Source organism: Ornithodoros turicata, chromosome 4 (assembly GCF_037126465.1).
Source record: "Ornithodoros turicata isolate Travis chromosome 4, ASM3712646v1, whole genome shotgun sequence".
NCBI lineage: Eukaryota > Metazoa > Arthropoda > Arachnida > Ixodida > Argasidae > Ornithodoros > Ornithodoros turicata.
The window spans coordinates 37,944,809-37,957,929 of record NC_088204.1 but is presented as its reverse complement, the minus strand read 5'-3'; the positions used below and the strand labels follow the sequence as shown (position 1 = coordinate 37,957,929).

The window sequence follows — 13,121 nt, the reverse complement described above, 5'->3', positions numbered from 1 at the left end:
AAACGAAAGTTCACGACTTGGAAAATAGGGGGAGAAGAAATAACCTTGTCATTTATGGAATACCAGAAGATTCTGCTGAGGACAACACATCGTAGTTACACAAAGTTGCATCTGAAATGTTTGATAAAGTTCTGGGGCTTAGTGTTACGAACATTGAAAGAATCCATAGAATTGGTAGGAGAGCGGATAAGGGGCGCCCGGTGATCTTGAAACTAATCGATTTTCGTAATAAGTTGAAAATTCTGAGGTTCTGCAAGAAATTAAAAGGCACAAGCATTTCAGTGGACGAAGACGAGCAGGGTACGACGTATACGTAAACATTTATGGGACAGCGCTCGTAGCAACAGATAATCTGGTGATCGGGTGTTCCTTTTTTATGATAAGTTGAAGATTAATAAGGAGGTCTATGCATGGGACGAACAGCTAAGCAAGCGGTACCTAGTAACGCGCAATAATCCTACCTCGGGACACGATTGACTCTCGGATCACTTGCTGGGTAAATTCCTGCTTATTAACGTTAAACCTAGGACTAGGAGTGTCACTAAGAAGACCGTGGAAATCGAAACCATTTTGCTGAAGTTTGATCCTCATGTTTTGGTGATTACCGAGACCTGGTTAAATACTGATATCGGTGATCACGAGTGGGTTCCACCAGGCTATGCAGTGTGACGACACGATAGAGACAGAAGTGGAGGAGGATTGGCTGTAGTACTGCGAGGGGATGTTGACTACGTCAGATTACCAGATTTGCCTGATGTTGAAGCTGTTTGGTTATTAATTAATTCTTGTGTACCCCGCTTGGTGGTTGGTGCTGTGTATCGGCCATCTCGCTCTTCCATTAGCTATGCTCAGAGCGTGTGTAATCATATCGCGTCACTAGCGTCAAAAGATCGAGTGATCATTGTTGGCGATTTTAATGTGCCCAACGTGGACTGGGATAATCTTACTCCGTCATCCAGTAATTACCAGCTTGCTTCATTCTTTACGGACATGGTCTTTAATTGTGGCTTACGTCAAATTGTAAACGAGTATACAAGATGTCACGGTGACAGTGCTTCTATTCTTGATCTTGTGTTAGTATCTGATGCCGTGTTAAGGAACCCATTTGAATGTATTGTGTCTGATGGTATATCTGGTCACAAGCTGGTTGTTGCAGATGTTTATCTGCGTCATGATCCTGTTATCTTTATATATTTTTATCTCGCGTAAATAATTATTATGATGTTGTTAACGCTGATGATGCTGGTATTTTGGATTTTATGGAGTGCAAGTTTGATGAATTTAAATGTTTTAATATGAAAGATGATACGACCGTTGACGACCTCTGGTTATTTTTTGTAACGAGAGTTGTTCAGGCTGTGCAGCGTTTTGTACCGGTCCGTAGGAAACGGGAACGCAGGTTCAATCCGTGGGTCAACCGTGAAATCATAGAACTGAAACGCAAGGCTGAAAGATTGCGCAGAAGACGTGTAGAAGGTAGTGAGCTGACTCACGATAAGCTCATTCTTAAGTTCCAAACTCTTGTCCATAATGCAAAGTTAGTTTCGTGGATTACTAATTACCTCGATGGGAGGCAGCAACTGATTCAAATAGGAAATGTTAACTTTCGTTTGGCCCCTGTGATGTCCAGCGTACCACAGGGTTCTGTTCTGGGACCATTGCTATTTTTATTATATATTAACGATATTACAAAGCATATTCCAATGCAGATTCGCCTTTTTGTCGATGATTGTTTAATCTTTACTGATATTAAGTCAATATCGGATCAACTGCTTTTGAATGATTGCCTTGCCAGGATCAACGACTGGTGCAAGACTTGGCAAATGGAATTGAACTTTAAAAAGTGTTCATATATGCACCTTACGCGAAAAAAAAAAAAAAACAGTGCAAACTTTCCAGTATTCCATTGACGGTTATAATTTGTTGCGTGTAAGGTCTTGTAAGTATCTTGGTGTCACCTTGACTGATGATCTCAAGTGGAATATGCATATTGACAACATTGTAAGAAAGGCGACAGGTAAATTATATTACTTGAGGCGCCATCTCAGATTTGCCAGAGCCAATACGAGATTGATGGCATACAAGAGTCATTCCAGCTCAATCGTCCCAGTCGCGTGGCTCGACCATCGCGGATTTCCGAGAAAAAGAATTATAATGTTACCATTCATGGAAACATGAACCACACAAAGTATTTTTTTTTCCGGAAGCGCGTTGAGTGACCGCTAGGGGGCCTTGAACTCCCGCACGAAGCAGTAAACCAGGGCGCGCGCAAGCGCGTACCTGCCGAGTGCGGCTTCCCATTGGTAAAAAATTCAAACGGGACTGTCTTCACAAGGCCTGGTACTGGCTCTGCACCGGTCGACAACCGCCCGTCGCGGATCATTCGCATGGGAGCGTTCGGTGAAATATCTTCTAAATCCACTGACTTTTTCTTTTTCCGGACTAACTATTAATGAAACTTCAAACAACTAATTTTTTACAAGTTCAGACATGTCCAAGTAATGCGCAGGAAAAGTTTAAAGCTCTAATATCGCAATGTTTTTGTTTTAAAAAATCGCAAAGTTCCGTGTTCAAGCAAAAACCCGTAACTTTGTTGAGCTGCACTGACATTTCTGAACATGCTGTGACATCGAAACCGGCTCATAACAGTAGTCCAACGTCCCAATAATCATAACAAAAATTTTCTCAGAGGTGTTGTTCGTTTAAGGCGCGCAACGATTTTTTAAAGTTACCCGATGCCGCAGGCGGCCTGCAAGGGCTGACCTTGTCTCAGCCGAAGCACGCGCGACTCGGCTTCTCTTGTATTTCTTTGAACAAAGAGAGATTAGGGCCACCTACAGCGACAAACCTGGGCTCATGCTTTGCCATATTGACGCGAGTCTTCCGGTGGACTCTACGTCTGTCATCGTGAGGAACACTCCCGTGTGAATGGACCTCCATGAGCAGCTGTTGCCTTCTGTCGGGCGAAAGACCTTGATCAGCTAATACTTTGGTGACGAAATGGTTCCACCACTTCGTCACCAAGGAGCAATTCTGCTATTTGTCATCGCTGAAGAGTAAGCTGCCACCAACGGAAGCAATTGTGCTAGATTTTACAGAGAACTATAGCTTCATCGCACAGGACGCCCCACAGTCATTCCATTAGGAAAACACCCAGGCGACCATTCACCCAACTGTGGCGTACTATGTCTCCGATATCGACGGGAGCCTGTTGCATAAGTCGTACGTCATAGTTTCTGATTGCATGCAACACGATGCCGCTGCCCTCCACACGTACATCAAGGTGTTCCTACAGGCCTGCCTTCCTACTGCGGAGAAGATGGAATACAAAAATAAGAACTTCTTTCTGAATTTGTGCTTCCACAGCAAAGACTTCGAAATCGGTGCAGTGTGGAACTTTTTCGCCACGTCTCATGGCAAGGGACCGTGTGACGGAGTTGGCGGAACACTAAAAAGGCTCGCAACTAAGGCAAGTTTGGAGTGGCCACAAATTCTGTCACCACATCAATTATTTTTGTGGGCACAAAAAGAGTTAAGGGACATCACGCCACTGTGGGTCTGCGCAGACGTCCTGCAGAAGGAGGGGCAGTCGCTATCATCTCGTTTCGCAAATACAGTTCCTGTTCCCGGCACTCGGAAGTGGCACTACTTTAATCCTCTTTCTAACACGCACGTCCGGGCATCAGTGACGTCAACGTCTACTGAGAGCTTTGTGTTCAAGGTGTGTAGGGACTGTAGCAATGAATAGGTGAGAGCGTTCGTGCTTACGCTAGTATTTGCGTCCTCCCACGCCTGCATAACTGTAAATAGACCAAAATAAAAATCAAGGCAAGTAGTTGTTGCTGTCTGTAGTTTCTGCTCGCGTTTTGTTTGAGCAAACGTAGGAGAGTTAGCTTCCTCCCCGCGTACTGCGGCTAGACAATGTCGGCCCTTGCAGGCCGCCTGCGACACCAAGGTAACTTTAAAAAATTGTTGCGCGCCTTAAACAAAAACACCTCTGAGAAAATTTTTGTTTTGTTTATTGGGACATTGGACTACTGTTCTGAGTCGGTTCCGATGTCACAGCATGTTCAGAAATTTCAGGGGGGCTCAACAAAGTTACGGGTTTTTGCTTGAACACGCAACTTCGTGATTTTTTTAAAAAAAAGTGCAATATTCGAGCTTCCAACGTTTTCTGCGCATTACTTGGACAGGTCTGAACTTGTAAAAAATTAGTTGTTGCAAGTTACGTTAATAGTTAGCCCGGAAAAAAATCGCAAAGTCAGTGTATATAGAGGATATTTCACCGAACGTTCCCATGCGAATGATCCGCGGCGGACAGCTGTCGACTGGTTCCGAGCTAGCACTAGGCTTTGTGAAGACAGTCCCGTTTCAATTTTTTTACCGGCGTGAAGCCGCACTCGCCCAGTGCGCGCTCGCGCGCACCCTGGTTTACTGCTTCATGCGGGAGTTCAAAGCCCCCTAGCGGCCATTCAACGCGCTTCCGGGGAAAAAAATACTTTGTGTGGTTCATGTTCCCATCAATGGTAACATTATATTATTTTTTTCTCGGAAATTCGCGATGGTCGAGCCACGCGACTGGGACGATTGAGCTGGAATGACTCACAAAGCATATGTGCTATCTGTATCGGAGCACACGTGTGTAATATGGGACCCTCACACGGCATCAAATGTGTGCAAATTAGAAGCTGTCCAAAGGAAAGCTCTGCGATTTATTTTCAATAAGTATAGGATGACGGACTCAGTCAGTGTGTTGTACGCTAGGGCTCGTTTGAACAAATTGGGCTCCCGTCGCTTGAAGCCCCGTTTGAAATTTTTGTATCTGGCTGTTCATGGGCGACTAAAAATACACTCTTCGCAAGACCTGCAGCCTTTCGCAGGAAGGTGTACACGCCAATCACGGTCACGAACGTTGGAAGCCTTTCAATGCTAAAAACGACAGTTTTAAATAATCTTTTTTCCAAGGACAATTGTTGGGTGGAATGCGTTGCCTGAAACAGTGCTGAATAGTTCATCTGTAGAACAGTTTTCTACAGCTTTATCATTGATGTGTCGTGATGCTGCCCTTGCTTGATTCTGTGCCCACCCGTACTTACGCTCATGAATTTGGACCAGTAGTACGTGAAATAAAAATAAATAAAAAAACACTTGGTGTGATGTGTCAGGTGATCCAGTCTATGCTTGCATTTAAGTCTCCCAATGACACATGTGGTACAAGAGAAGATCCATACTCACCACCTTGTCTTGTCGAACGTCAGCTCAACAGTGGTATGAAAAACATGCCTGAAATCGAAAAGCTTGCATGGTTACGCATTTTCTGATTTACAACTCCGAGTATGAACTCGCCCTTGATACGTCTGGATGTGTTCCTTTCACCAACATTTCTCAGAAGTGTGTATTTAATGTTAGTGGAAGAACTTCAAGTGCTCAACAGACGCATCATACTCAGGCAGGCAGCAGGGTGAGCACGCCAGACATATGTGGTAAGAAGATGGTACGAATGAAATGCGCTGCTATTTTGGGAGATAGCCACTTCAGAAATGGCTTTCGCGGCCTCCTCATTCCAACCAGTGGTACAACAGTAGGATGTGGTGTACGCTCCCCATGGGCTGACCTTTCTCATGCCAGCATCCAGTGGCCCAGGTTTGGTTCTTCAATACCTCAGAGTGCACCCACTGTCACAAGAGGTAGATACAGTGGCCCATACAGTGATTCCCTACTTGATGTTAAGTTCAAGATGCTCCGACATGTTCCAAAATGCACTGCAAATCCACAGCAGAAGCCGCACCACAGGGGTGCTCGAATGCAAGACTGCAATTCTCCGACTGCGATGGCCCGCAGACTACATGCAGGAGGTGTGTGATTATTTAGTTACGGTCTCTGGGGCCACGACAGTGCCTTAATGGGAGCGTAAGCATATCAATAATGTGGGGCCATGTATGTAACGTAGTGGTCTTCTACGTATTTTTTTTTTCAATTTTCACATGTGTTTTTAGCCAATTAATCCTGAGTTTTTGCATGCCTCCTGTATTCCTGTTACAATTTTGTCTGTCAGAGAGATTGCTAGACATGCCAGATTGCAACATCTATCGTATTCTGCTTCAACTGAGTCTTACCGCACCACTTGGGGCTCCTGACAATTTGTACAGGACATGAGGGGATGTTCAAGGACATTTCAAAATGTATTAAAGGTTGCATGTAACGATAATCATATGCAAGTTGGCATGTGCTATTTTTGTCCGAAGGTTTAGTTTAGCTAACCCTGACAGTTATACTGCTGTCATGTTAACTGTGCCAATTTCCATTGTGATAGTTTGATATATGACTCTTAATTATGTCTTCTGACTGCTTTTATAAGTGTTTAGTCTTATCAATTTGTCTTATCTTGCGTTTACCCATGACTGCATGTCTTTCACGCTGTCTGCCTGCCCCCTGTATGTGAAGCTGCCCAAATTAGAGTTTACTACTTCTTTCACCTTTTCCTTGTGTGCTATATATGTTCGTACTTGGTTAATGGTTTTGAGGCAGGATATTCATATAATGTATGTGCACAATTCCTCTACAGCATTTGAGAATAAAGTTCTGAGGCTCCTCCACACATTGAAGATCACGCAAGGAGACCACACAGCACAGTTGAACAACGTATGTCGCAAGGCGCCAGTGATAATGACATTGAGCCACATGCTGGACTTGAGGAGTTCCTGGAATTTGATGAAACGCTAAAACAGGACACCAAGATGAAGAAACTGTTGAGTCCTTTTATGCGCAGTACACGCGAGTGTATAAGCAGAATGCACCGTCCTAACACAGGAAGAGAGAAACTGGCAGTTAGTGTTTCTTCACAACTGTACCAGTCGCATATTACTTTTCACTGGTTAATGAAGTTTAGTCTGCCCCCTGGGCCTGGAATCACAAACATCAGTTAACGTATGAACAGAGACTAGGGTTTCACCAACGCTGGATAGAAAGAAATATCATCAAGCAATCCCCAGGGTTTTAAGGAGGAGCAATTAATAAAATGTGCACTTCTGCGACTGCTGGGAGCTTCTCGCAGGCTGTAGCCTTTCCAATTATCCTTCTCATCTATGGTCACAGCCTCTGTAATGCAGGGTTGGCGGTATCTGCAAGTACCAGTTCCAGTGGCAAAGTGGTCAGGATGACCACTTTCCATGCAGAGAGTGGTAGGTAATGTGGGATCGAATCCCCACACCTACTGTGCTGTCTAGGGCTTTCTCTGAGTTTTCCAGCAGATCCTACAGACGAATTTCGGCGTGGTTCGCCTTAGGTCGGCCAAGAATGCATACTAACCCCTTGTATAACACTCCTTCCCTCTGTCCTTTCTCCATCTGTCCACGTCTATACGCCCGCTCACACCCACAGTTGCTTCGTGGCGCTAACACGGAATAAAAAAAGGTATCACCAAGTAAGATAACTGTAATTACAGTTCTGGTGTGGACTAGTGTTGGTAAAGGCAAATGCTGATAAAATAGTGGTCCAGGTTTTGAAAATGTGCAACACGTAGTCCGGATTATGTATCAAGGTACTCCATTGCATCTGCTTCGCTCCTGGGTGATAGCTGTATGAATGTTCACTTCAGATGGGCGTTCTGCAAAAGTATGGTGGGACAAACACCAGAGATGCCACGCAGAGAATTTTACGAGCGCTGATGAAGGAGAAAGTAGCAACCAAGAAGATGAAGTTCTGCGACCTGTTATGCAGTGAATGTGATGCCATATTGGGTAAGTTCTTCTTGTGCAATCCTAGTTACTTTTGTGAACTCCCTTGTCATGGTTTTCCGCGCTGTGTCTAAGTTAAACTCGAAGAGTGTTATGCTGAGTTTTAACCACAGTGTTGGCTGCAAGTACGGTACTTAGTCCGTCCCACACTACTATAAAGAATGAATGCGCAGCTGTATGTTGTGCAATTTGCTGTCAGTAATAAGCATTTTCCCAGCCATTGCAGTCATGTTGTAGTAAGTTTTAGATTATGTGTTTGCATGTTCTGTATATCTGTCTCGCCACCTGTGTTTCTGATAGCCATGTTATATTTTCAATTATAGGCACCGTAATGTCAAACCGGCTGCTCAAGGATGCCACCCGCAGTGAAGTAGAGCTTCACATGAAGTCCTGGCTGAGGCATGCCAAAGAACGTCACGACAGGACGTCAACACAAGATAAGGGCTAGGTGTATTACACAGAACAGCGGCGATAGCTGGGCCAGTCATTGCGGCGCTACCTAGACTTAGCTCTGACACTCTGTGTGCATTCTCTGGGAGTGTGCTAGATAAAATTCCTTTCCTCAGTATATTTGACTGCAGGGTGCATACTGAGGGCTTGCGCCTTCAAAAAGAAGCGTTGCCTTCAAAAAGAGAAGTGTTATGCCATTGTCATCTCCATGCAAAACACATCAACAATGTGAATGGGTTTTCCATGTGTAATGTTGCACAAATTAATTTAGCACATGAAATAGAAGGTGGGATTATATTAAAATTCAAGTTGTGTAGAGAGCTTGGGAGCACATCATAGTTGTGATTAATAGTTAATAGCTTTTCGGTGAGGGTAATAAGCTTGGTTGTTAATAAACATAAAGACAGCTCGAATAGTGTTCGTGTGTATTGGAAGGTGACGGAAATGGAACCAGATATAACTTTGCCACATCGAAGGCTGCACATACAGAGTGTTTCACCTCAAGTGATACATGCTAACTGGCGGCGTACTCGCCGGAGGGTTATATGACTTTTGGCAATTCCCATCTGGCAACTTTCGCCGCCATTTAGTAAGGCTTTGGGCGATTTTTAATTTAGGGAAATTAATTTACTTTTTAATCGAACTTGGAAAATTGCAAGCAAACCCCAATTTTTAACAGAAATATGAAGTACTCCACGGATAACCGCAGATCCATCAAATACTATGCACAGCATAGCAACAGAACTGGTAAAAAAAATAGTACAAGTGCTGCTTTAGCTCCGCCTACTTGATTGTCGCAAAAAAGCTGGCGTGGAAAGAGGAAGTTTTCCCGCGTCTTGTTTTACCTTTCTTTCCCCTGGTTTGACCTTGATGTTGACGACGACTGCCAGAAAGAAAGCAAAACAAATCAAGGTGGGGACACTTCCTACTCTTGCCGCACATTTTGCGAACGCTTTTTTCCGAAGCTAAAGCAGGAGGGGCTATAGCAGCACGTTTACTAGTTTTTTTAGACTATTTCTGTCGTTATACTGTGCATAGTTTTTGTTGGGTCTGCGGTTATTTCTGGAGGACTTTATATATCTGTTAAAAAAAGTAAGGTGCGTGTGGTGTCTTACACCGAATGTACAGGGCAGAGCCCAGTTACGCAGCTTGACTCCATCGTTCCATTCCCTAACTTTTATTCACGCGCCTCGAGCCATCATGACGATGCCTCGCCGATACCACATATCCCCCTTTCTTGAAAAAGACAATCCCATGACATACAAACTTCCAAAACAAAGAGAGAGAGAGAGAGAGAGGGGAAGAGAAAGTCAATTGCAACTTAGCACGCAAGAGGGCAAACGCTCATTCCACAATGTATATGTCCAGCGAAATGAAATGTCCACTTTATGTTCCTGGAATGCTGTGGGGGTATCTGACAGGTGGTGCACGACTTCTCGCGCTACGTCGTAATGACGGTGGTGGTGGTGCTTCGAGGGCATCCTGGGGTTGCTCTACTGGCGCAGATTCCGTTTCTGGAATTGAAACAGTCCACCACCCATGCCGTGACGAAGTGTCCACTTTGTCGTCCGCAGGTGGTACTCGTGGCTGAGCCCATGCAAACTTTGATGAGTGCCACACTCTTCCATCTTCGAGGAGGTACGAAAGTGGACCACGGGGCGCTACAATCCTAAGAGGAGCTGAATACTTTGAAGTGCCTTTGGTCTGCTTACCAGGCAGGCGAACGCGCACATACTGCCCTGGATGAAATCGTTTCTTGACGGCACGTCTCTTGTTGTCCTCGTTTGTTTTCTGTTTGGTTTGCCGGGCTGCTACACGACGTCGAATTGCAGGCATGTCGAGTTCCGGCGTGATGATAGGAATGCCCGTCGGCTGCAGTAGGGCATCCGCGAAGCAATTTTGGTCGCCTTTCTTGTATTTGATGGTGAAATTGTAGTAGAAGAGCCGAGCGGTCCACCGTGAGATGCGAAGGGGCCGGTGTCCACTTCCTTGTGAACCCAGGAGTGTGACCAAAGCCTGGTGGTCGGTGCGTAGTGTAAACGGTCGTCCCCAAAGGTATACGTGCCAGTGTTCGCACGCCCACAAGCACGCCAATGCTCCCCGTTCGCCTACAGGATACTTCCTTTCTTGGGCAGTCAGCGTTCGGGATGCAAAAGCAACAGTGCACAGGTGGTTATCCTGCAGCTGCTGTAAAACGGCACCCAAACCACAAGAAGCATCGGTGGTTACTACAACTGCAAGACGGGGGTCGAACATGTGGAGAATGGGACATGAAGCTAGCAGCGACTGGACACGAATGAAACACCCTTATGCTTCTTGTGTCCAGGAAAATGATTCTCCACTTCTCAAGAGCTTCCTCAGTGGCTCCAGGACCTGTGCATAATGCGGAATAAATTTGCTATAATAACTGACAAGGCCAAGAAATGACCGAGGAGATTTTATGTCGGTTGGCGGAGGGGCTTTCTCGATGGCTTCCGTAGCCGATGGCAAAGGTGAGAGTCCTCGAGCACTCACAGTATGTCCTAAGAAAGTCAGTTCGGGGACGTCAAAAATGCACTTGTGGTTGAGCCGCAAGCCTTCTTGCGAAAGTCGTTGTAAAACTGCTCGCAGGTTGTCCATATGCTCCTGCTCAGTTCGCCCGTACACGAAGATGTCGTCAATATAGAATAATACTCCTTGACAGCCTTGTAGTAGGAGTGACATCACAAGCTGGAACGCTTGCGGAGCGGATGCAATTCCAAAGCATACACGTTTGAAACGGTAGAGGCCATCGTGGGTTATAAATGCTGTTAGATCCCTACTCTCTGGATGTAAAGGAACCTGATAATATGCTGAAGCTAAATCGAGCTTGGAGAAACGCGTAGATCCAGACAGGGCATTTAACAGTTCATCTGTATGGGGCAAGGGGAAACAATCTGGTATGACTGCCTTGTTTGGCTCCCGGAGGTCCACACAAAGGCGGATGGAGCCATCTTTCTTTTTCACCACCACGATTGGTGATACCCACTCCGACGCAGTAATCTTCTCTATTATATCTTGCTCTTCTAGTCGTCGCAGTTCATCTGAAACTTGTTCGCGAACTGTGAGTGGTAGCCGTCGCAATTTACCAGTAACGGGCTTGACTTCCGACCGCACTTTCACCTTGTGCACATAGTTCTTTGCAATTCCTAGCGTACCATCAAACAGGTGTGCGAAATCTGAAGCGAGTACTGACGGTAACTGAGTAGATACTGTGTTAGAGCACGTAAGGTGGAGCCCGTCGATCCTAAGTTTCAGTGCGGTGAGCGCGTCAAGACCCAGTAGAGTTGTACCGCTCGAAACGACGTAGAAGATCACACACACTGTGCGGTTCTTGTGGGTTACTGACGCTGGGAAGCAACCGACTATAGCGATGCGGCTTCTTGAGTAGTCGAAGAGGTTGATGGACGTCGGCCTCAATGTAATGCCAGAAAAGTGCTTGTTGTAAATTGCTGCAGACATAATGGGCACTGACGAACCGGTATCCAACAGGAAATCGACGTTGGTGCCTTCAACGTTTACTGTAAGATATATTTCCGTCTTGCGCCTCGTTTCGGGTGATGCAAGTTCGAGTACTATTCGGCTGTCGTCTTGCGAGGTCGACCCAGAAGTGCTTCGATCCGAAGTTAATGTACGAACTCGGCCAGAAGATCGGCAGACCGACCGAGTGTGTCCTATCTTATTGCAAGCCAAACACTTTTTGTTTCTTGCTCTGCATAAAGGTGAGTTCGCGAGGTGATCCGCCGACCCGCAACGAAAGCAATGTGTGCCTGACGTCGGTACCGATGGTCTATTACCAGTTCGGAACTGCTTGTTAGCAGTCTGCTTGAATCCTCGCTTGGCAACTTCTTGTGCAGTAAAATCTTCTTCGTACTTGTGGAATTGTTTCACTTCCTTCTGTGTTTGCTCAAACTGACGCGCGAGAGCCAGAGTCCTATCCAAGGTAAGGCCAGAGCCTTCGAGCAGCAAGCGCTCACGGAGATGAGGAACATTCGTACTCTCCACAATCTGGCCCCTGAGCATTGCTTCGCATGTGGATCCAAAATCGCAGCTGTTAGCTAGCTGACGAAGTGCAATGAGATAGTCGTCGATCGTTTCACCCGATTGTTGATGACGCTGTCGAAAATTATGCCGTTCGGCGATTGCGTTTGTCGCGACATCATAGTGCACTTCCAACGTGTGCAAAGCCTTTGCGAAAACATCCGGGTGCCCAGTAGAGTCCCCCGAAGCTGATGATGTAGTTGGAGAATCACCCGATGGTAGCAAATCGAAGATCCGTTGACCTTCGCTTCCCAAGCAGTGGTAAAGAATCGCATTGCGACGCGTTGCAGATTCACTGTCCAGTCCAGTTGCGATGAGGTAATTCTGGAACGATTTCCGCCATGACAGCCAGGTCTGCGGAGGCTTACCAGGATTTTGAAGGAAGAATGGTGGCGGCGGAAGACCAGATATTGTAGCAAGTCGTAGTAGTAGTATAGTAGTAGTTCCCGCTCGTCGCCAAAATATCCTCTGGTGGCTTACACCGAATGTACAGGGCAGAGCCCAGTTACGCAGCTTGACTCCATCGTTCCATTCCCTAACTTTTATTCACGCGCCTCGAGCCATCATGACGATGCCTCGCCGATACCACAGTGCGCTTGGCAATTTTCCAAGTTCGATTGAAAAAGCAGTTCCACAATTAATAATTGTCCAAAGCCTTCCAAAATGGCGGCCACAGATTTCAGAAGGTAGCCGAGATTGCCACAATCCTCCGGTGGGTACTTTGCCAGTTAGAATTGCCACAATTGCCACTTTAGGTGAAACACCTGTATATGTTCATCTAAAAAACACATCGATTTTCGTCTCATATGTGACCCTCAGAGAATGCAATGCACTTGTTTCAAGCAAACTCCAAAGAGGCCAAATTACACCACTGTT

The 13,121-nt window shown here is 45.8% G+C and overlaps 1 protein-coding gene across 1 annotated transcript; it reads right to left on the bottom strand.

Annotated features, from left to right (window-relative positions):
- Window positions 1-10,493: 10,493 nt before the first annotated feature.
- On the bottom strand, window positions 10,494-12,227 carry LOC135392348 (uncharacterized protein K02A2.6-like). Its single transcript, XM_064623063.1, has one exon. The coding sequence runs from the start codon at window positions 12,225-12,227 to the stop codon at window positions 10,494-10,496; it is 1,734 nt and encodes a 577-aa protein (XP_064479133.1).
- Window positions 12,228-13,121: the final 894 nt, after the last annotated feature.

What these genes read in the sequence shown, in the direction of transcription:
- LOC135392348 (XM_064623063.1), bottom strand. Translation starts at nt 12,227, where the DNA reads ATGCTCAGGGGCCAGATTGTGGAGAGTACGAATGTTCCTCATCTCCGT.